The 24,080-nt window shown below is 37.8% G+C and overlaps 1 protein-coding gene across 1 annotated transcript; it reads left to right on the top strand.

Moving 5' to 3' along the window:
• Positions 1–2,057: 2,057 nt before the first annotated feature.
• lrp10 (low density lipoprotein receptor-related protein 10) lies at positions 2,058–19,622 on the top strand. Its single transcript, XM_041779224.1, has 10 exons — positions 2,058–2,096; positions 5,782–5,949; positions 6,129–6,161; positions 6,507–6,651; positions 7,431–7,624; positions 8,016–8,611; positions 9,477–9,913; positions 12,610–12,804; positions 13,275–13,404; positions 15,588–19,622. The coding sequence occupies exons 2-10, from the start codon at positions 5,898–5,900 to the stop codon at positions 16,230–16,232; spliced, it is 2,427 nt and encodes an 808-aa protein (XP_041635158.1). The 5' UTR covers positions 2,058–2,096; positions 5,782–5,897; the 3' UTR covers positions 16,233–19,622.
• Positions 19,623–24,080: the final 4,458 nt, after the last annotated feature.

Raw genomic sequence — 24,080 nt, 5'->3', positions numbered from 1 at the left:
AACAGGCGTATCCATCTGCTTTGCAAGGTTATGACTGAATTAGTTTGGTAGCTATTTTGACTTAAGTCCTAGGTTTACTTTTAATATCATAGACTTTCTTTTGTTTTAGTCACCTTTAAGTCATGATAAATCTTTATAGTCTTAGTTGATTTAAATTTAAAAGCATTTTAGTAGAGTTTCAGTCAATAAAAAGTCCTTTACTTTTAGTTAAGAAATGTATTTTCTACTTATTTAATCAGTCATATTGTAGAGTTAATATTAAATGTAAATCACTCATATTTATGCACTATTAATACTTTAATAATTTTGAAATAAACTTATGAAAATAATAACATACTTTATATGCAATTTATATGACCTCCAAAAGCTGAATCATATCTTAGTCTTGTTTTAGTCTCCTTGATGAAAATTAAACATACTTTTTGTCAGTAATCAAAGATCCATTGTTAGCTAGTTTTAGTTAGCCTTCCTCATGGAAAAAAGGAAGTTGACAAACATTTTCAGTCATAGTGTTAGTCGACAAAATCAACATTGGTGTGGATATATATAAAGACCTTCAAAGTGTCAAATTTAACCAGCCTATATAGGAGTTTAATCTCTATTTTGCTGCATATTCAACTTTATTCATATAATTTGGCTTTTTGACAAAAAATAACTTTGAGTCAATTTGAAAACAGATTTCTAAAAAGTCAGGTAAATTAAATAAAGATATGTCATGTCAAATAAGTACATAAATATTCACCCCATTCATATCAGTTTTTAGTAGACATAGCTTTGACTGAAATCACAGCACTGAGTCTGTGTGGATAGGTCTCAATCATGCTTTCACATCTGGACACTTACATTCTATTCTATTCAGCTCTATCAGGTTACATGGGGATCAGGTGTGAACAGCCCTTTTCAAGTCCAGCCACAAATTCTCTAATGGATTGAGGTCTGGGCTCTGGCTTGGCCACTTCATAATGTTTACCTTGTTGTCTTGAAACCATTTTTGTGTAGCTTTCTCTGTATGCTTCAGGTCATTGTCTAGCTGGACATACTTTTTCTCTCGAGCCGTAGTTCTCTTGCAGACCAAATAGAATTGGCCACTAATATCTTCCTATATTTTGCCTCATTCATTTTACCCTCTACCTTTACAAGCCTTCCAGGGTTGACTACTGAGAAGCATCCCCACAGCAGGATGCTGCCACCACATCCTTCACAGTGGGGATGCTGTGTTTGTAGTAATGTGCAGTGTTTGTTGTCTGCCAAACAAAGCGTCTTGTCTGATGCCATAAAGCACCCTTTTGCTCTAATCTGACCAAAGAAATTTCTTCCTCTTGACAGTGGGGTTTTTCACATGCCTTTTTGGGGAACTCTAGTCAAGACCCAATATGAGTTTTCTTCAACAGAGGCTTTTTCTTTCACTTTCACAGGCTTTGGGAAGAACCAGAGCAACATTTGTTGTATGCAAAGACTCTCCTGTCTCAGCTGCTGAAGCTCCTCCTTCATGTCCTTCTTGCACGGCCATTCAGTTTGTGAGGACAGCCTGATCTAGGCAGATTTATGTATGTACCATATTCCTTCCATTTCTTGATGATGGCTTTAACAGAACTCTGGGGGATGTTCAGGGGGTGAATACTTTTTTATATAGTCACTGCACTTTTGCATTTTTTATCAATGGACTGTAAATTTGAATATGCTCTTTAGAATAAGAAAAAAAACTGTTGCCTGCAAAACAAAAGTTAACTCATCCTGCCCTAGAAATAATATAAAATAAAGGATTCTTTTTGGCAAGGGTTATGTTAGAGGTTTAATTTTTGTGCGTAGCGACACTGACATCTTGTGTTAAAAATAAAACACTGCAACCAATCATCTGGTTTGTTTGACACTATCCTCTGTGTATAACAAAAGAGTTGAAGAAATATCTTTGTAATTTAGATACTACTCAAAAGCACTAACTGCTGAACCGTTAGGTGGGAATAAATGGTAGCCTATTCTAAAGTTTTCTGAACGGAAATGGAAGATGACGGATTAAGTCCCGCCCCCGTGTGTCATGAACCAATAACACACGGAAGTAGGTCTGAACTTGTCAACAAGAGAGGCCGACGGACATGGTAACGTACTCTCCTTCCGCTCTTTTACTATCATTTTATTGTGTCATTGTTGCCTCTGACCGACATATTATAATCTATTTGAATATTGAAACTCCTACTGTGTGAGTCCGAGGCATTTTCAAGGGGTGTCTGTGCCTGAAAAAAGCGATTTAACGAAGCCAGAAGTGAGGATGTTAGCCTTAGCAGCTAGCTCGCTGGGATGCTAGCTATTAAAGCTCTTGTGACTGAAGAGGGCAGGCAGCTGCTCCCTCCTTCTCCTCAAAACGAAACTACCCCGCAGTGTTTTCTCTACTTTTTGGGGTGTAAATGAGAGAGTTTATGGGTCGGGGCACAGCAAAGTAGTAGTTTAATGTCATCTGGAAGAGTGGAAATACTTTGAAGTGATGTGCTAGGCAGTGGTTTATTCACGGAAATGTTGACGTTTCTGGCGTCATTGTTGAGAGGATTATAGGAAGGATATCGCTGTTTGTGTGTTCAAGATTAGAATAACCTCAACTTCAAGAGGCCTATACCCTGCATTGTTGTCTTCTTCCAGGAATACAACAGCTAAGCAGGGATGCCACGATACCAGATTTTGGACTTAAATACTAAACTGATATAATTCAATCGATATCGATGGCTTTCTCGGTTCAACGACAACACAAAGTCTGTGCCCCCTTTTATTGAGTTTTTCTTGGTTTTAAGTGCTTACATTTATAGTTATACGTTTATAACATTTCGATACTGAAACTGCGCCAAAATTAATTGACATTCCCCCTCTCTTTGTGTTTAAATAATGGCAAAAAAAAACTAAAGTTAGTGCTTCTCAACACTGTTTATCATAAAATGATATAGTTTGTATCATTTTCATTTCTTGGACCTCAAAAATTGATCATACTGTAAGATTCAGAAGAAACACATATTTCACATCCATTCATCTATCAGCTATACTGCTGTGTAAGTCAATCACAGTGCTGACTTAGGGATGGGAACTGATACGATTTTATCGATATCAATGCCGTTATCATTCTTCTTATGGATTCGATTCTTTATCGGTTCCCTTATTGATTCCTTCCTGTGAATTTTTTATTTTTTGGAATTGCTAAAATTGTTAAACATCGAGTGTTTGGGAGGAAAACAACTTAAAATATAAAACGAAAAAAATGTTGGTTATGTCTCAGTTAAAACAGACTGCTCTCTAGATCTTTAATCTGTGAATTTGGAATTAGAGTACAGTACTACTGCTCATTTTCTTTAAAGATAAAACCTTAAAATGAATATAAAACTAGTCTCTGGATTCTTTGGCAAAAAAGGTGCATGTCATGCATTAGGCTAGACATCACTGTTTAACAGAAGTTTCACATTGCCGTGTGTGTGTCATTTCTGGAGAAATAAAGCAACACTTTTTGCCGCTTTAGTCTGTTTTTGTGACGGTTCACTAGAAATGGGTGGTATTACAATAATACTGTATCCTGGGGTACAGGTGTTGTTTTGATTACCATCATGAAGATGGTGGCACAGTTCTGGCACCACGTTAGTCTCCTCTAAAGTCAAACTGTTAGATGTGGCTCTAATGTGATCTAAGACAGCATTTTTTAAAAACATTGAAACTTATCTTTACCACTTTAATGTGAAATATAGATGAAGTTATTCTCTGCTTGTTGGTCATTTTATGCGCTTGAGTATTCTGTAACTTTTTATAAGATCATCATAAAGTAAACACTCAGCAGGACAGAGTTCGCTATTAAAGCACAACATGGACATAAATTATTACAAAGTCCAATCTAAATCTGTTTAAAAGCACACAGAACATTACTTCACATTCCCAGATTCTGTGATATTAGATTAGGATTATCACTTCTCATCTTACCTCTGGGAGGAGAGGAGGGGAGGGAGGAAAAGAGCGCACGTCTGTGTCATTGAAAGAGAATAAAGAGAAACTTCATTTGTTCCCCTGCCCTGATTTAACCTGTTTCACTTACATAATTCACTTCTCCCGCTCCTGTAAATGTCTCCTTATAAACCTGTTTTATTTCAAACTCGAAGCATTTTGATAAAGGGTTGGATGAAGCACTGCAGAGACACGTGTGCTCCACTTGTTGTGTTTATACATGCACGCCGACAAGTGCTTGTTTAATGTGTGTTTTTAAACACCTTGCAGAGATACTGTCTAGTCCTGTAAATGCTTGTCTATGTCCTCAACTTCTCTGTTCTTGTTTGCTTGCTGCCGGATGCAAGGCCTGTATTTTATGGCACACGGGAGTGAAGCATTGATAAGGGAATCGTTAAGATAAAATGTAAATGATGTCAATGGATCGAGCCAATTGGAACCGGGTCTCAATGGGAACCGGTTCTTGGTTCCCATCCCTAGCTGACATATAGCCGTATAGACATAGCTTTTGACATATTGGCACACTCAAATTGACAAATATGGACAATTTATAGTCACCAGTTACCCTAACAAGATTTTTAAGCTTTTCAGTATTTAGTTGTTGTTTGATTTCATGGGTTTTTGAACAATCCACCAACAATTGCATGAAATTGTTGAATATTGAGTGCGTAAAGCTTCTGTTTTTGACTCTGTGGTACTGAGACAGTAATCAGTATCTTTTTATTTTTACTCATATTAGGTGTCGACCGATGTTTTTCAGGCCCAATATCGATGCCAATTATTAGTAGCTCATTAGCTCATATTATATTATGCAAAATGTACATAATGTTGTAAAAATAAAATTGTGTGATCAAAAAATAAATTAAGGTATATTAAAAATTTAGCTCTAGCTCTCTATCGGCATGAGAAACAGCCCAGAGCAACACTGTTTCAGCTGAAAAAAAGAAAGTAATGCCATACATCCACTGTGTTAGTGGCACCCAGGCTAAAGTGCTGATTGGCTTGTATTCGTGCCATCTAGCCATTTAGATTGTGTTGTAATCAGAATGTTTGGTGAGACTGTGGAGAGTAAAAATAAAACCAGAGGGGAAGAACCATCTTGCAGTGGGATAAAAGTGATGCACTTCTTGATTAATTAACTTTATAGATTATCTGTAAAATAAAATGCTGACACTTATCGGCCAAATGCCAAATATCACCTTCAAAAATTGATCAATCTCTAACTTGCATATCAGACTTTAAAATGAAATCAGGACAACCCTGGATCAGATTAACTATATATTGCCTTAAAAGAAGTACCATAAAGAAGAAGTTTACAAATAGAAAGCAAAATAATAATGATAATAATAATAATAATAATAATAATAATAGTAAAATAAGGTAGAAGAAACATAACACACCGATGCCTTGAAATTTAAATTTTTTCCCCCAAACTTGGTCTTATTTTGTCATATATAAGCAACAAACAAAATTATTTTATTATTTACCTCTTTATAAAGTTTGGATGCGAGTGCTGAAAATTTAAACAAGCAGTGAAAGTCAGAGATGGCCTATAGCTCAGACAGAAGTTTAAAAAAATGACACAGATGAAAAGCTGGCAAACATTTCTTCATTTAATCAACTCCATTGATTTCAAAACAGTTGCTACCAGACTTTTAAAGTGTTAAAGTAAATGACAAAATACTTCAGCCCTAATCCTAACAATCTAACAGTGTTGGCATGTGTTTTTGTTGTTTGAATGTAGCAGTATTTACATTATGAGGTTAAAAGTCGAAGATCCTGTTGTGTAATTCTTCTTTTTTTCTTTCTTTGCAGGGGAAGTCTTCCTGAACAAAACGTCCAAAAAATGGCACCTTTCTGATGTTTTTTTAACCCTTTTAAGTCTTCAGTTTTTCAAATAATTCCCAGCACCTCCGAGGAGAAGAATTTTCATGATGACCATCACGTTTAACCTCCCTGTCCTTCTAGTTTTCACCATAGCAGGTGAGTGATTAAATGTCTGTAGGTGTGTATTTAAGATTTGTTTGTATATCTTTGTATGAGTGTTGATCAAGCAATGGTTGTGTTTGCATTTTTCATGTTGTACAGCATTTATGAGCTCTGTGGCTGTGGTGATTAAACACCTGCCTGATTTGCTTCATTTTTGCTTATTTTATCTGCAGCGTGCAGCCATTTTGAACCAGCCCTCTGCTCAGGTAAGGAGACAAAGTCACCCATCATTTTATCCTGTGTGATGATGGTGCATCAAGGGTTTTTCAGTGTCACATTCAAGTTTTTCTCTTTATTACAAAGTAACATACAGGTGATAAAAGAAGATACCGATCAGACCAGATTATGTTTAACTGTAATTTCACTCATTTATGTGCTGTGCTAATTCTTGAATTAAGAAAAATAATAATCGTTTGCTAATTATATAGTTCTGGTTAAAATATCATTTGCTGAAATTAAATCAAAGTCAAGCACCATTGACACTAACGGCTTTGAAAAGCTGGAAGTATTTTGCTCCTAACTCCCTCTCTTTTATTTCTTTTGTACTTTAGCCCGCTGTGGGCACTCTCTCCAGGTTTTAGACTCTAAAGTTGGAGAGATCAGGAGTTCAGCTTACCACAGCTGGTCCTACCGCTTCGGCTCAACATATGACTGCTGGATCATCAAAGGAGCAGAAGGAGAACCTATTGTCTTAAGGTAGAAACTCTGATTATAACAATTGTAATACTTTGGCCCAATTAACATACCATTGTGACTCCAAACATTTCTATAAAAATATTCCATCAGCTGAGGATCTATACTGACCAAGGTAAACATCGTGAGGATGAAGTTAATTTTTCAGCTGAAATAAAGTCGCTTCCTGCTTATTCCTTACTAATTTTTGTCTCCAGTATGAACCTTCTTTGCAAACGCAGGTAAAGTTTCAGTGTAGTCATCCAAAGTCAAATCCATGGAAGGCATTTTTCACAATTGATCTTTGTTTTAAGAAAAGGGATAGAGATGCTCCCAGATTATGTGGATTTCTTGAGTCACTCTTGATGAAGTAAAAGTCACAAATACTGCATGTCACACTGAAAAGACTTGGCCTGGGTGGAAGAGTCCCAAAAGTGATTGCTGTGAGTGGGGGCTCTCTGATTGGCAGATCAGCAAAAACCAATCTGAGACCTAACAATGGGCCAGTTTCTAATCATACATATCTAAGTACACATAATTCAAGCCACATTCAGCAGAAAAGTCCAGTTAAATGTCACATTTCAAGATACTAGATACAAAAAAACTTTCAAGGCACTCTATTTAAGTTTCACTTTATTTTCATCCTGAAGTGACATGTAAGAGCTGAGTTTGCAGCTTAGAAAATTGAAGCAGAGCTGTAATTCTATCAAAGAAGTTTTGTTAGTTACAATGACTGCTTCCGTTTTTGTATTTTCATCGAAGCTGTGTATTCTCCCTGATTTTCTTTTTAAATCCTCCCCCAGTTTCTCCCAGTTCTCGGCTCGCTGTCGGAAGGAATGGGTGACGATAAAATCCTCAGCTGGTGGAGATCCCATCGTCCTTTGTGGCTCCAAACTGCCACCGCCAATGGAGTTCCCAGGGGGAAATATTTCAGTGACGCACCACTTCTTCCCACATCAGTTCCCTGTATCGTCTTTTCTGCTGAACTATGCCAGAGGTATGCGATAGCACAGTGTTGCTTTCTTATCTTTTAGATAGTTGATTTTATATTCATGAAAAAGATGTTTAAACCAAATAATACATTGACCAAATATCAGACTGACAAGCTAGTCTTATGTGTTTCCTCTTTACTGAGGATAAATAAACAAATATTGACAGCATTTTCACCCTGAATGAAACAGCATCCTGCATTTTTTCACAAAAAAGATACGTGTTACAGAAGAGTACAGAAAGAAACAACAAACAGACAAAAAGGGCTCACTGAAATCAAACTTCAAAGCGAATTTAAGCAGTGAGACCTTTTTTGTATTAAATTACTGTTTAACTTAGATAACATTAAGAATTCATCTTTTGAGTTTTTTTATATATTGCTTTTTCATTACCTGCAGATTCTGGTGAATGCCCAGAAACATCCTTTGAGTGCCTTGGGGGTCGCTGCCTTCCTCTCTCTTGGCGTTGTAATGGTCAGGTAGAGTGTCTCCATGAAGCGGGCGGCCTCGGCACAGATGAAGAGGGCTGTGAATTAGAAGAAGAAGACACACAAGAACCTCTCTTAAAGTTCAGCACCACACAGGCTGAAGATGCTAGAGCCAAGCAGAACGTGGAGAGGAACAACGACAGAGACTCAGAGAGGAGTACAACTGATGATAAGACTCCTGAGATCAGTTCAGAGTCTGATTTGTGGGACCTGTTCAATGAGCGGACAGAGGAAGAGGCGCAGCTGGAGCGAGAGCAGCCACAGACTCACAGAGAGCCGGTGGTGACACCCGCTCCCATTGAGTGGCCCTGCGGTGGGCTCCTCCAGACCTTCTATGGGACCTTCTCTCCTCCGGCAAACCACGGTCCGGCGATGTTCTGCGTCTGGACTCTGGATCCACAGGACTCGAGGCCCCTCAGACTTGACCTGCAGCAGCTGGTTTTTGGGCCTGGGGACCGGCTCACTGTGTACAACAGAGAGCAAGGAAAAGGAGACGTTATTAAAATTGTGAGTTTCTTTTAGACTTTTGCAATAATTTGATACTTTTTTCATACCACATGTTTAAAACAATGCAGTCTCTGTTATTTTAATTATTAACTGTTTTGAAAAGTGCTGAAACCTTGAAAAAGTACATATGTTTCATAAGACTGATGCCAAGGAGAAGAATAAATCTTGCACATTGACTTTATTGCAGCAGACCATTTAAAACATTTTCAGTACTGCAGTGTTGCTGCTCTGACCAGAGAGAGTCAGCCACTGCAGCAAAAATGTCAGCCATCAGTATTTTTCAAAAGGAAAAATATATATATTTCTGTTCACTCTGGCATCTGAGGGATACCTGATAGAGAGGATGTAGCAATACCTTGTGGTACTATTTCTATAAAAATCTGTTATATAAGGCTCACCTGACACTGCCCACTTTTAGAAAAGGTAATTCAAGATTGCTTTCCCCCAGATTTTACTGTGATTTCTTATTTTTTAATTTTCACCTAACTTTATTTAAATCCTTTTATTGGAATTTATTAGGCAATACATAGATAGAAAATGTGAACAGTGGCAATTTTGGCATATGATGTGGGCATAAACCGATGTTAGTAGCAGATGTTTATCTGCTGCTGTGTTGTATCAATTTAAGGCCGACCTTTAGCACACCTAATGATCAATTCAGGGAATTTTATTGGGCAGAAGATAAGACCTATTGGACTTACTTGATCTGCTTTCATGGTCAAGCATGGGCAAAAATGTTGGCATTGTGGAAAAATGACATTATATAGAGGCATTAAAGCCCCCCAAAATAAATCTAAATATGTAAAAAAGTTGAAATAAAAACAAGGCTTTCGTAACATAACAGTTCTTTCCTGTATTTTAACAGATCACCAGCGCCTCCAACTACAAGTCAGTCCAGGTTGAATCCCACACCGGCGTGCTGTCGATGACATACGAGACTCTTCCAGGCTCTGAGGGCAGCGGTTTCAACGCCACCTTCCACGTTGGGACCTACTGTCCCCCCTGGGAGGGCCGCTGTGGGGGGGCAGCGGGAGGTTGCTTCACACAGGAGCAACGCTGTGATGGGAAGTGGGACTGTCCCGAGACTGGGAAGGACGAGGAAGGATGCAGAGGCTGCAGCCTGAGCCAGTTCGCCTGTGGGGTGGCGGGGCAGAGATCTTTGGCGTCTAGTCACTTCGCTGGTAGACCGGTCTGCTACCCGGTCTCAGAGCGATGTAACTACCAGCTGTACTGCGCCGACGGCAGCGATGAGAGGGACTGCACTGTGTGTCAGCCTGGGACCTTTCATTGTGACAGCGACAGGTAAGTGTGCAGGAGAGATTCAGACTTAAAACTGTTTTATTTAATTTTTTTTTGTGCAGTTATGAGAAGAAACAAAATAATAGCTTTGCCCCCTGAATTAGCAGAAAACAAGACCTAGTGCTTATTGTTGACCACAGAAACAGCTGCCAGCAAAATGACCAAAGCTCAAAAGTTGATTTTGTATCTGCTCAGGAGCTTTTGAGCATAAATCATCCACAGACAGTTGCCTTTCAGATCTAGACATTCAGTCTTTATTCCCAAGGGCCACTATGTTTTTTGTTATTCTAAATTTTAACATAAAGTTGATGTTTTGTTTTTTTACCTTGTAAGCAGCAAGTTTTGACCTGAAGTTTTGACCACCGTCTGTTCAGCTGCTGTTGTTGGGTGTCTTTGTTGTCTGTTTTGTCTGTTGAGTCTTCATTGTGGTCAGGTTAATTATCAGGACTAGGTGTGACTCGTCTGTAACACAAGAGTGTGAGCCAGAGACACTCTCTGGAAAAGAGTTACTGAAGTAATTTTTCCATCTTATAACTTTAAGTAATCTGCACTGCAACATATTTCATCGAGAATTACAACTTTTTTCTACCACCAAAAAGCACTAATGGGGCTGCATGCATTGTTTTCAGATGGATAACATTAGCATTAACAAAAGTTTATTTAATCTGTGTTACGCACCCATCTAGGTGGAAGGTACCTAACATAATATAAGTAGAAAAAGTAAATGTTTCTTCCCAGTCCCCAAACTAACAGTCAGAATCTAAAGAAGTGTTGCAACGTTTATTTAAAATATTTTAACTTAAACAGGCCACTCAATCGGCTATAAATTCAAACAAAGGACTGGATTCAAACTAAGGAGGCGATCTAGCACTCAAAAGTAAAATGTATCCAAAAAAATAACACAGTTACCAGAAGGAACTAACTAAGAATACAAAACACAATCAAAGCTACTGCTAAACTATTCTGAAATGCAAAGCAACACAGTTAACACTAAGGTTTTGGAGGCTGGGAGCAAACAAGGGGATGCTGCTGTCAGTCAGGCTCTTCGTCAGCTGCAGGCCGCCGTATTTTAAAGAGTGGAGAGCCAATCAGCGCCGCGTCTCTTTACCGCCACCCTAGCGACCAATTACGCATCACCACCTGTAGACAACAAAGATCCACTCACACGACAGACCACACACTCACGAACACATGGGACGAACAGAAGACTCACTCTCACACGAAACAAGACAAAGATCCACACAGCAACAGAGCACTCACTCCTACACAAAAAAACAGAACAAACTACAACACACAGGGATACAAAACTCAACAAAATACGGCCACAGCCATAACAACCTGTAAAAATAACACTCTTAAAAACACTTAAAGTGCAAAATAATATCGTAATGACATAAAATGACAGAATTAATTAAATTACTTTTGAAATTAGAATTATAAGTGCAAAAAAACTTTTTAAAGATTGTAAACAAAAACACTGTGCATAATTTCTTTTCTTGGCTTCTTTGTGGAGTGGCCTCCCCATCAGCCAGACTTTTCAAAAGTCACGTCTGCAGTATCTTAGCAGCCATGAGGCATAAACACTAAAAATGTTTTTCATTGGTCAACTTGGAACTTTGAAACTTGATGCTTCTCTTTGGTCACTTAAAAGCACTGCATGTTCCAAGCAGAGAGACAGCAGCAGCTGTGATTTCAATAGGATAAAAACTATAATGACCTTGACTTTCAAATAGGCCAGTAATAAGGAAAAAAGGCGTTCCTTATCAATTCAGTAAGGAACATGCATTTGGCTTTCAAATAAGGAATGACTCCTTATTTTGAGGAACAGTTGGCAACCCTAATTAACAACGCTGGCTTTAATTAAAAAGAGAATCAAGAGAAGTCAACATTGATTAAAATATAAACATTAATACCTGTTTAAAGTTTGACAGTCCAACTATTAACCATCAATGTGTGTTTTTTACTGGTTATCTTAATTATTTACACAATTATCATGCCTCATAAGTTAATTCTTGTGATTCAGACCATGTAAATGATTTCAAAATCTAACACAGCGGTCAAAATCTATGCATCTGTAACTTGCCATTTAATGCTCTACTGTACTTCCTTGATCATATTATTCCAACAAAACTGGAATAGATAGAAAGGATCCCCAGGATCCAACTCCAGAAAGAAATTGAATTGAAACATGTTACATGCTTTACCCCCATAAAGATCCACAGAGTTAAACTGTTTTTGAAACAGTAGAAAATGTTATTCAATAAGATCGTGAAAGTACAGGAGGCAGTATGTTCTTGCTTTGAAAAGGATGTTAATTGAAACTATTTTACAAAGTTAGAGGCTACCATAATTGTTTTTTTTTTAAATTATCTTAGATGTTAAAAAATTAATAAAAACTTTGACTATGATTATCGTTCTCCCCAACTCATGTCAGCTAACAGGGCTGCAGTTTGAAACCTTATGTAATAAAATTCACAGGAAATCTCTTGGATTTTATGCATGTAACATTTCTTTATTCCATTTAATTAAGTCAATAGAAATAATGTTTGTTTTCCTTCATATTACCTTATCACGTGCATATACCTGGTTTAATGTTGTGCAGTTTAATGAAATTATTTCCCAGCAGCCCCTGAGTTTGCAGCTCCAGGTTTCTCTCTACCACATTCCGACTCACAAGTGCTCCTTTGTCCTGACTGCAGGTGTGTGTTTGAGAGCTGGCGCTGTGACGGCCAGGTGGACTGTAAAGATGGTACGGATGAGCTCAACTGCACAGTCATCCTGCCTCGCAAGGTCATCACCGCGGCAACAGTGGGAAGTCTGGTCTGTGGGCTTCTGCTGGTCATCGCGATGGGCTGCACCTGTAAACTGTACTCACTCAGGACCAGGGAGTACAGGTAAAACATTTGTACATCTCACTATATTGTAAATAATCACATTATTTTATATATTGTAGAATATATTTTTGATGCTTGCTTGCCATTTGCTCCTTCAAAGGGGATTTCTTGTGCTGCGGCCTGATTTTATTCTCATGATTTGACAGAGTGAGTCAGAGATTTGTGTTCCTCACTACTAGCTTCAGTTGTTGCCAGATCCATCAGACACAAAGCCTCTTACAGCACAGCCAGAACACTGCGTACTCTCCTCTTTGTTATTGTTGTTAAGTGTGTGAGCCTCTCACATGTAATTTGTTTCAGTCAAAATGAGTTATGTCATGTTTAGTTTTTGAAAATTTACACTAACAGCACCTTTTTATGAGGTGTAAATTTCTCAACCAAAACAAGTTGTCTACTGAACTATCAAGAGGTTCAAAGCATAAATCAAAAGAACACCAATGAAGCTTAATGTGTTTTTTTTTTTTTTACAGCTTGTTTGCTCCAATCAGCCGTCAGGAAGCTGAGCTGATCCAGCAACAGGCTCCTCCCTCCTACGGTCAGCTGATTGCCCAGGGCATCATCCCCCCAGTGGAGGACTTCCCCACAGAAAACCCCAACGAGGTGAGAAAACAGCACAAGAACTAGAACCATTCTGTGGGGATCCACAAAGTCCTTTTTGAGGCTTTATCACACCAGTGTTAATTTTGATGACTAAAACTATAAAAATGTTAGTCAACTACACCTTTCTTCCATGAGGTAGCTTAAACTAGGACTAGCTAAAAACAGGTCATTGATACTACAACTACTACAACCCTGATTAAAAGTAAGTTGTCATCAAGGAGACTAAAACAAGACCAAAATCTGATTTAGTTTTTTTTTTAATTCATTCAAAATTCATGCTTTTCTCCATTGTGGATAAATCTGTCAAAACGTATCTGTAGCTCTTTTGCCTTTTAGCTGTAGAAATCAAGGATCCCAGGTGTGACAGTGCCTAAAAATACAACTATGATCTGGCACCAGATTTAGGCAAAGAGAATAACTGTTTTGACTAAAACTTTTGACTTGAATGGAAAAACTTTTTTTTTTACTAAAATTGGACAAAAATGTATTCAAGTTTCACTCGACTAAAACTAAACAATAAAGGAAAGAAATTACTAAAATGGGACTCAAACTAACATTATGATATCAAGACTAGGACAAAATTTAAAAATAGCTGCCAAATTAACCCTGTTTCACACATGCATGCCTGAAAACCCTGAGAAAATCCTGAATATTCACACATTTACTCACTCTGACATTACATAAAAGTAATGCTTGTTTTTTTTGTTTTTTTTTACTTTTCTGTGCTTTCATACTTCTACTAGATATGCCTGCACATTTAGGGTATTTTCAAAGCTCTAGTTTGGTTGATCTGGTCCTAATGATTGACTAATTTGTTACATTGCTGCATAATTACGTCAGTTTTGGTCTGTGTTAACACAGGGAGATTTGCAAATGGACCAAAATGTGCGTAACTAACACCAGACTGTTTCATATATCCATTGCATAGGACATATTTCACATTCATCTGGGAAACCTTCCATTCAAAGTGCTTGGAAAGGGCAGGACTTTGTAATTCTGGGAATGTTATTGGACAAATGTGCAGTCACATTCATTATGGGCCAGTCGGAGCAACAAGACAAATGAGGCAGTAGGCATTACGCAACTCTGGTAGTAACCCAAGTTTGATAGACAGGCCATAGTTTATGAACAGTGGAGCTTGTTGGTGAATAAAACTCATGCTTTGGACCAGCTGTGATAAAACTGCAGCTATGCTATAGCTACATCTGAACTAAAAACTAACACTAACCTGTAGCTACAGCCTCATTCTCTCAAATGATGCTGATTAGTTTAGTCCATTTTCAGACCTGGCATAGTCGTTTCAGACTGGAGCTCTGCGAGATAAATTTGCCTGAAGACAGACATAGAGTCTGAATGTGTGACGTGTGACAAGAAAATGCTTGTTTGAATTAACATCATGCACAAAAACTCTCAAAAAAGCATACCAAAACCATCCGTACTGTACAAACACCAGTTTTATCTTAATGTCTGTAACTCATGTGCTTCACTTCAGCAGCCTCATTAATCCCCAGCAGGCTGTGTGGGGTTGCACTAAGGAGCGAATTAAGACAGAGCTCATATGCTGTTGCTGTGCTGGTTCACACTAAGGTGCTTAATAATTCGTGGGGGAGGACACATGAGCTAGCAGTAGGGATTAAGGGTTTGCCAAATCCCATCAGACAGAGAAGACTTTGTTTCAAATCTACACACTCATTCTCTGAACTTTGATGTAGGTCTTGTTCAGAATTTCTTATGATTTTAGCAACTATTTAAGATCTGAAGTTACCTGTCACTGAAAAATTAAGCCAGTGCAAAAAACGGCAGTTCCTTGAGTGTTCGCTTGAGGGTTGTTCCAAAAACCAACTTTATAGCTCTTTTATCTTTTTTATGACAACAGGTTAACTTTTATAAAACTCATTTACTTTGGTTATATAAAGGCCAAGAGTTTTGCATAAATCTTCATAATTTGGGAGCTGGCTGATATGTCTAACAGGTAGCTGATTGTCAGGAGGTTAAAGGCCCGGCTCAGCTCCACCTTTTGTCTGAATTGGGTAAATTTGGAAATAAAAGTCAGTATTGTAAATACAGCAACTGTCATTCGACTGAAAATTCCTCTTAAGTAACCAGTGGATGACATCACTAAGACATTTCTATGTTTTATACCCTTCATGGTGTTTTATTTGATTTTCCATTCTTGGTTTTAGACCTCGTCTCTTTCCCTGAGGGGAATACTCCAGCTCCTCCGCCAGGATGCCGCAAACTCACCACACCGCAGACGTCGGCCCCGATTCGTTCGCCGGGCAGTCCGCCGCATGAGGAGGTGGGGTCTAATCCCCAGACCTCCCCCCAGGCCGAGCCAGGCGTCAAGCTCCAGTCAGCAGCAGACGGACTCCGCTCCAGCTGGTCAAGAACCAACCAACTCCACCCCCACAAGCTCCTCGTTGGCGGTGGAGGCGGTCAACCAACCAGTGCCTCAGAAACTCGGCCTGTTGGTTCAGACGGAGCAACAACAGCAGCAGCAGCAGCAACAGCAACAGGAAGCGCCGCCTCCTCTGCTCCCTCCCCCAGCCGTTTCACCACCACCGCCTCCTTACGCTCCCCCAGCTCCACCCTCGGCCACACCTCCAGTCCCCCCGAGCAGCCCCTCCTTGGCCTCCATCTTCCACACGTTGGGGCTGAGTATCTCCCTCTTCAGAGCTTCGCCTTCCTCATCCTCTTCTTCCTCGACTAACTCCATGCCCCTCTCGGCTTCCCCTTCCTTCTCCTTGTCCTCTTCAGACGACGAGGTGCTGCTCATTCCTCTGACAGAGGACACCAACTCAGAGGACGACGTGCCCATGCTGACCTGAGTGACTTCCCCCTACATCCTTCCTTACTGATAATCTTCAACCATATTTATACGGCAGCCATTTTCCTCTGACACCATAATAATGGGGGAATTCCAGGTTGTAGTGCTGCATCTTTTACTTGTACAGGGTAGAATTACAAGGAGTTTGACAATTATTTATCACTTTCACATTATGTGGTTAGGAGGAAACTAAAAAGACAATAAATTGTGAAAATCTGAAGGCACATCAACCAAACACCATCGGATTATCCATTAGCTATAATCAGAAATTTAAAATGTAAAACTTAAGTTACTCCTACTGTATATTTCCATTATCAAGAAAGTGAGTGAATGCTAACATTACATTTAACTTAAACTGAGCGACTATCTGAAAGACATGACTTGCCACCTGTTATAAAGGCATTAAGCAGTAGAGTTGAAGCAGCTAAATGCTAGTGTTAGCCATTGTTAATCAATTAGCCTTTATCAGACAAATGTTTTTATGCTGCTCAAATCATTTATTATAAAAACAAAACTGTAGCCTTAGTATTAAACCTCATTTAAGCTTACATTCCTGTTTGCAAGGAAGTGGATGCTAATGTTTCTTTTGGACCAGGTAATAAATTCTAATAGGGAATGCTTATTTTGATAACGTGAGTATTTTGTCATCAAGTTTAGCTGTATTTTTATCTAGAGAATTAATTTTGAAATGCATTTCTTTTTCAAAGATAAATCTTCATGGCTTTATTATCATATATCCTTCATTCAAAGGGTTATCTTAGCATTCATACTCTTCCTGGTTTATGGTAATATATCACAGGAATCAGCTAAATGTTAGCATTTGGTAGTTTTTGGTTGAAAGTAACACATTAGCAGATAACACGTAACCATTAGTTGGCGAGTAAAGGCTGTCATTTCCTTTAGATTAGGTTGTAAGTTATGAAACAAAAGGCATCTAATTCTAAATGCTAAAAGTATCTAAATGCTAACATTAGCTGTTGTGTAGTAGCTGTTGGTTTCTATTATATCTTTATTAACCAAAAAGCTAAAGTGAGCAACAGAGGCTGCTTTAAGTTTACATCCCCATTTGCAAGGACGTGAATGCTAATGTCTCGTTGAAACTGGATCATAAATTATAATAGAGAAGGCTTATTTTGCTCACAGAAGTATTCATCATTGTGCAGTACTAATTTTCAAATATTTAACCAGATTCCTTGCATTCAAAGGGTTATCTTAGCCTACAGACACTTCTGTGTTCATGATAATATAACACAGGAAGTAGCTGAATGGTAGCATTTGGCATTGTGTGGTTGTAGGGTTCATTATGAAAGAGGAAGCTAATTTTGCTGACAAACATGAGTGTCTAAATGCTAACATTAGCTGTTGTGTTGTAGCTATTGGTTCCTGTCATCTCTTACTAAACCAAAAGCAAATGTAAGCATAATCATTTACTTAAAAACAAAGTGCAGTATTTTTTCCATCAGTAAGCATTCTTTGAGCTACAGTCCAGTTTCAAAGGTCGAAATGCTAATGTTGATCATGTTGCTTTTTCAGAGTTCATTTTTGGCTTTGCTATAGTATATTACCATCTCAAAGGTTAATATTAGCATTCATCTACTTTCAAGTTTATATAACCAACAGCTGGGAATGAAATGCTGTTTTTTAATTGATAGGAAGTGGCTGAATGCTAGCTGACTAATGGATGCTCAAACCTGTTGCCACAAAGTTATGTTTGTGCATTTACTGTCACATCTTTTAACCCTTTTAATACAATAATCTAGCCTTCAGGTATTTCTTTATTCGCAGTAAAATAAGAAAACGTGAAGCAAAATGCCAGTGCTTTATTAGTTTTATACGCATCTGTAGGAAATGTCTGTTAATAGCTTGTAGGTTATTTTTTATTTAAAACATCATCTGATGTGTCTTAATCATACTCTCATAAGTTGTTAAAATTCAGCCACATGCTTTCTATTGGTGGTATCAGATTCAACGTGGCTAAAGGCTTGAATTTACTCGGTTTTCAAATTTGGTGTTTTAACTTGACTTATGGTGGACTGTGCCTCCAGACTTTCACTGTCTGAGGTCAGTTTAGTTGCACTTCAGTATGGAAAAATCTGGGTTGTAATTATTTGTAAGATTTCCCTCATCTGTAAGTCTTTCATTCACAAACAGTTATGATATATCAGCGTTTGAGCCTCCTACTCAGCATGATTTCAGAGGAAAAATGGCTGTTGTGTGAACCTGGTTGATTGATCCCCAGTCTTTCCATGTTGGTTTGAACTTTGAGCACAGGAGTGGCCCACAGCGAGACTCACCCGCACTGTGCAAGTCTGGTGCCTTTTTGAAATTGATTTGTTGACTTATGGAATCAAGTATTTCACTTTTTTTTTAAGACTTCCTTGAAAAGTTTAAGACAAAAAGCATGGCTGACCTAAAGTATGTTTGAGCGTTGGATGTGCACTTAATTAATGCTAGGATGCACATTGAAGGTAAACTTTTGCACAGAAGAATTTTCCCTATCCTGAAACTGAGGCAGGCTGCTGTCATATTGAATGAATAGTTTTTTTTAGAGAATATGGTGGTAAATATTGTATGTATGACTTCATCTGTGTGAATGCATTTGCATATTAGTCTTACGTTGACAGTGGAGTATGTTTGTAGATGTGGATTATCTCCACATACTTCTGCCACCTGTATCCAGTCTCATGTTTTATCACAGGTAATTATCCGAAAACGAATCACTTCCCCTATTTAAGTGCCTTTTGAGGAGTTTTCTGTCGATGGTTTGAGGAGATTTGGATTATTCCTGATACAATGCACCGAAACACACTGAGGCACGTTTACTCACATCACAGCACACACTGACACAACAGAGGCTTTATTAAAACAAAAAAAAAAAAGCATGTCTACTTTGCAATAACTCTTTGGGATACCCCCACACTCATGTACCTTTCCCAAGTGAATGTATGAAACCTATAAAAGGTAAAGTGTCAAAAGACAATCTGGTGCCTGATTATAGATATTGTGAGTGTGTCTGTGTAGTGTACACAGGAGGATTAGGTGCCCCAGTGACAAGTGAGGGCCCTGATTTGACAAAAAAACCTCAACTTGAACCTTCAAACCCTTGAGGGGAATTGATCATTCTGTCATATTTTGACACAACAGATTCATGGTGTGCCATTTGTATTATTGTACATTTTATGATGTTTTAATTTCAAGTTATTTCTCTTTTTTTCCCTCTTTTTCTGTTTTGCTTTGTTGAATGTATTTGGGTCAACGTGGAGTAGCCAGAAGTTTTAAATTTGCAATGTTTCGAGGTAATAAAAGAGAGAAAGTGATTTTAAGGTTTATTAGGGTCGATTTCACTGTATATAAGTAAAATGTGGCTGAGATTAAACAATTTGCACTTTTACATGATGGGTATCGTGTGTTTCTTCACACCTGACACCTCAGCAGTCGAGACCAAAGACTTGTTGTATTGTTCTTTGTATTCAAAAGTCCCATTTAGATTCAGGGACTCCTGAAAGCTCTTCAGAAGTCGCTCTACAGGATCAGCGGAGCAGTATTTGTTGCCAGTGAAGGTCCAAGCCACACAGATGGACGAAGGCTGCATCCACTTGTAAGTTAATTTTGATTATTTCTTTTGATTCAACTGATTTATTCTGCAGGGAAGGATAAATCTATCTTGAATTGACTTTAAAATTAACAGTTGCCCCATTACACCAAATGAGCCATGCTAAATAGACCCTAAATGACTTATTTCCCTCTCATAACCAAGTTTATCCAGGAAAAGGTGGAAAAGTCTAATCTAGGAATCCTTTACACTTTTGCATACAAGCATTTTACTTTAAAAACTATTTAATCCACCTTTTAAAGTGAGTTCCTAACTATCAGAAGTACCATACTGTCTATAAATTTTAATTTATTTGTTTAAAAAATGTCAGTTGTATGAAAAATAAGTCAGTTAAACAACTTTCACTTTAACTGAGGAAAAATAGAGATGCGTATGGTCGACCTGTGGCGGGGGTGGTAGTCATCTGTAGGGACAAGCTAAAAGAGGACACATATAGACACCGAGCTGCTGTACAGGTACTTTGTATTAAAAACTGTAAATAGAAAGCAGTATTTTACATCAGCTGCATTTAGTTTAGTATTTTCTGCTTGTGGGCAAAAAGGATGAATTTTAAAATTTCAATTTACCAGTTTACTGGCTCTTATTATTAAAAATCAAAGTTATATTATTGAGATAAGTTAGCACCCCCTGAATTCAATTTTTTAAATTTCTGATTGTTTTGCTAGATTTGCTTTTTTGTCTTTCTAAATTGGCATAAATCTTGATTTTTGTTTCAAAGCTTTTTCCATCCTTCATTTTATACCACTATGAGAATAGTTTGGTGGTCAGTGCTCATGTCTTCATTTATTTATTGACAACCTCCTTTTAATTAAAGTACAGTAACTGTAAAAAGTATTCACCCCTTTGGATGTTTTACCCTTTACTGATTTATAATTAAATCATGGTCGACATGATTTGGCTTTTTGACTGAAAAAAATTAGCAAAAAAGGTTTTTAGTGTGAAAGTGAAAACAGATTCTATTAAGTATGTCTTTAACAAAAAGTTTTCACTAATCTTCATCCACACAGAAATAGGTACCAGTTTTCACTATGGCTTCACCCCTGGCCCAGAAACTCTGTGTGGGTTTTTTCGCGGTGATGGTGGTGGTGTTGGAGCTCCCTGGATTCCAGCAGAGGTGCATCTTTGACGAGGTTCAGTCCGAGGTAACAGGAGTCCAAGCAGCGCCCTACGAGCCCAGTCATTTGCTCACCTTAGACCGTCGACGGAGAGCATCACCTTTTCTTAGGAGCCTGCGAAAGAAAGACCCGCCTACCATTCTATCTCCTCAGCCAATCAGAATCCGGATCTGGATTGCTAAAGAGAGCGACAGCCTATCAGAGGCTGAGAAAGAGAGGATGGAGGCAGCGGTGGAGGAGGCTGTGAGGGTGGTGTCTGCTTTACTGTCAGGTGAGAAACGGACCACAAACAAGGACATAGGTCACTTTTGGGAACGTTATAGTTTAACATTAAATTCTCCGAGACCTTGCAAGATGCCGTCTTTCAAAATAAAACGCAGTTCCATTTTAGACAGCATTTTCAAAATGGACTGAACAGTAAGAAGTATCAACATTATGTAGTATATAAACACTGGTAAACTACCATTCTATCTGTCTGTCTGTCTGTCGTAGTTTTAACGAGTATTAAATTCATCTAGACTTGACAACAGAATAAAAAACAAAAAACAAATGAAAACATGGTATTTGTCTCCAGTTTTACATTTTCATTTTTTCAGCCTGAAATATGTCGCAGAAAGTAGGCCAAGCATTGCATAAAAGGCACTAACAAGGTGTTTTTAATCATTTGTGTACTTTTAAATAGTTAACAGAGTCCAGGGCCCCTTGCTGCTCAGCAGAGACATCAACAAATACTGCAAGTTTCTCTGGAGGAATTCAAGTACCGCCAACTACAACAGGTATGTGTGAAATATATGTATAAGCGTGTGGATGCAGGTCCAAACACATCTTTAGGTTACAAAAATATTTCTTAGAACTGGGCTAAATGGTTTAGTTTAAGGGAAATATATATTTTCTGTTAATCCTGAGTTTTGAGGTAGGCTGAAATACTTTTCAAAATAAACAGATAATAGATTTGATTGAAGAACAGTTCTGCTATTAGATAAGAAAAAAACAGCAAGATAACATCATGAGTGTAAAATAAAAAGTCAAATTTAAAGGGAAAAACAAATTTGCTGTGTATTGGTGCCACATACTATCATATAATATTGACCTTACATGTCTTAAAGTTTTTGCTTTTTATCCCATAATTATGAGTGCATTATAATTTCTACTTTTACATTTCTTTTAAAAATGTTGTGCTCCTGTTTCAAAATTTGGACATTTTGTCTTGTTATTGTGACTCCAAAAACTTTAATCATGGATGCTTATTCCTCGTGTATTTTTCTCCTTAAAATGTTCTTCCATTAGAGCTACCAAACTTCAGGGAAGTTTACAGAAATTTGAGAGCAATAACAGAATCTTTAAACACTTATTTGAAAAATGAAAAACCAAAAACACTTGAATGATCTCTTTTGCAAAATTATTTTTTTTAGTTAAGTTAGTCAAACTTTCTAAATCTCTTTTTAACCCATGAATGTAAAAATTTTTGATGACTGTATTTTCTTTAGATCGCTTGTTAACTGTGAACAATTCACGGCAATTTTATTAATGAATAAAAAGCATAGTTTTTGTTTTTCAGGTGTGGTCGAGCCAACAGTAACTACAGAACTGAGACTTGTCTGGATGTAACTGTAAGTATGACTCATAAACATCATGTGGCTTTTTTTAATGTTTCCCCCTAAACTTAAGAGAAGAAAAAAACATTTGTCACCCTTGTTTTCAGATCCCAGATGCTCATCTGGCTGGATGTGATGTTTACACAGATGCTGACTCACCTCACAGGACTGAGCTTCGTCCTGGAGGTGCAGGACTCCCCAACACTGACTTCCTGCTGTACCTCCACTTAAGGTCCACTGACAAGTGCAGAGCAGCGGTACGCACCGAAAACTTAAAGATCTGTTACACTGATTAGTCTAAATGGATCTTGTGTTGTACTACTGACTCTTGTTTTTCACTTTATTTGTCATTTATGGTGTTAAAATATTAGCTTCCTGCCTATTCCTGCTGTTTTTGAAAAATTCCTCAAGTTGGCAGCAGAGGATAAAGAATGAATTAAAGAACAATCAGGATTAAAATTTGGCTCTTGACCCCCACAAAAATCAACAATAAATTTTAATCGTCTTTTTATTTTCTTCACATCTTAATTGCATTTTTTTGGATTTTTTTTTCAACTTTCTTTTACTGCTTATTTGTTTTTTCATTTTTGTTCTAATGTCTTTTTGCTGACTCAGCCCAATATTCTGGCTTATGCTGCTCACTGCCGGAGAGATGCGTATGGTCGACCTGTGGCGGGGGTGGTAGTCATCTGTAGGGACAAGCTAAAAGAGGACACATATAGACACCGAGCTGCTGTACAGGTACTTTGTATTAAAAACTGTAAATAATAATAATAATAATAACAATAATGATAATTATTTAAGTAGTTTGAAGTTGTCTTTGAATCTTGAGACTTAATGTGTTTTTACAGACCTTGATCCATGAGCTGTTTCACGTACTTGGTTTCTCTAAAGAGCTATTTCACACCTGGACAGACTGCTCCTCCATGACTCGAGGTTTTATGATACTTTTTTGTGTATGTCTCAGTATCAAAATTTACCACCGTATGGATTGGTAATTATTGTTTTACTCAGTAATATTTACTACATCATAAGCTTCATTGGGCATACTTTGGGTGGCACTTTGACTTTCACTCTGAGGTACTCATGAAAACTTTTTGAATTTCACTTAAACTTGTGCAGTTACGGAGCCCTGTAAAAAACCCTAAAAGTGTCTACATGAAAGTGCAACTCAGTGTTAATTTGATCGACTAAAACTATGGCTAAAAATGTTCATTGACACTTTTTTTTCCATGAGAAAGACTACACTAAGACTAGTCAAAATTAGATCTTTGATCACAGAACTGAAAAAAAGCAAGTTTATTTTTTGTTAAGATGACTAAAATGAGACTAAAAATGTACTTTAATTTTTGTCAGACATTCAAAATCTATGATATTTCTACACTGTGGTCAAATCTGTCAAAATACAATGCATCTTCTGCCTCTCGGCTGTAGAAAGCAGGAACCCAAGGTTTGGCAGAGTGCACAGAACACACTAACATGATGTGGTACCAGATTTAGACAAGGGAATAAATGTTTAGACTATA

This window comes from Cheilinus undulatus, linkage group 22, assembly GCF_018320785.1.
Source record: "Cheilinus undulatus linkage group 22, ASM1832078v1, whole genome shotgun sequence".
Classification (NCBI taxonomy): Eukaryota; Metazoa; Chordata; class Actinopteri; order Labriformes; family Labridae; genus Cheilinus; species Cheilinus undulatus.
Note: the sequence above shows the minus strand (reverse complement) of the source record. Positions and strands in the feature narration are given on the sequence as shown.

Bases quoted from the DNA above. Each gene is read 5' to 3' on its own strand.
- lrp10 (XM_041779224.1), top strand. From the start codon at position 5,898: ATGATGACCATCACGTTTAACCTCCCTGTCCTTCTAGTTTTCACCATA. The intron at 6,652-7,430 runs GTAGAAACTCTG...ATCCTCCCCCAG, and splicing joins GGAGAACCTATTGTCTTAAG to TTTCTCCCAGTTCTCGGCTC. The intron at 7,625-8,015 runs GTATGCGATAGC...CATTACCTGCAG, and splicing joins TCTGCTGAACTATGCCAGAG to ATTCTGGTGAATGCCCAGAA.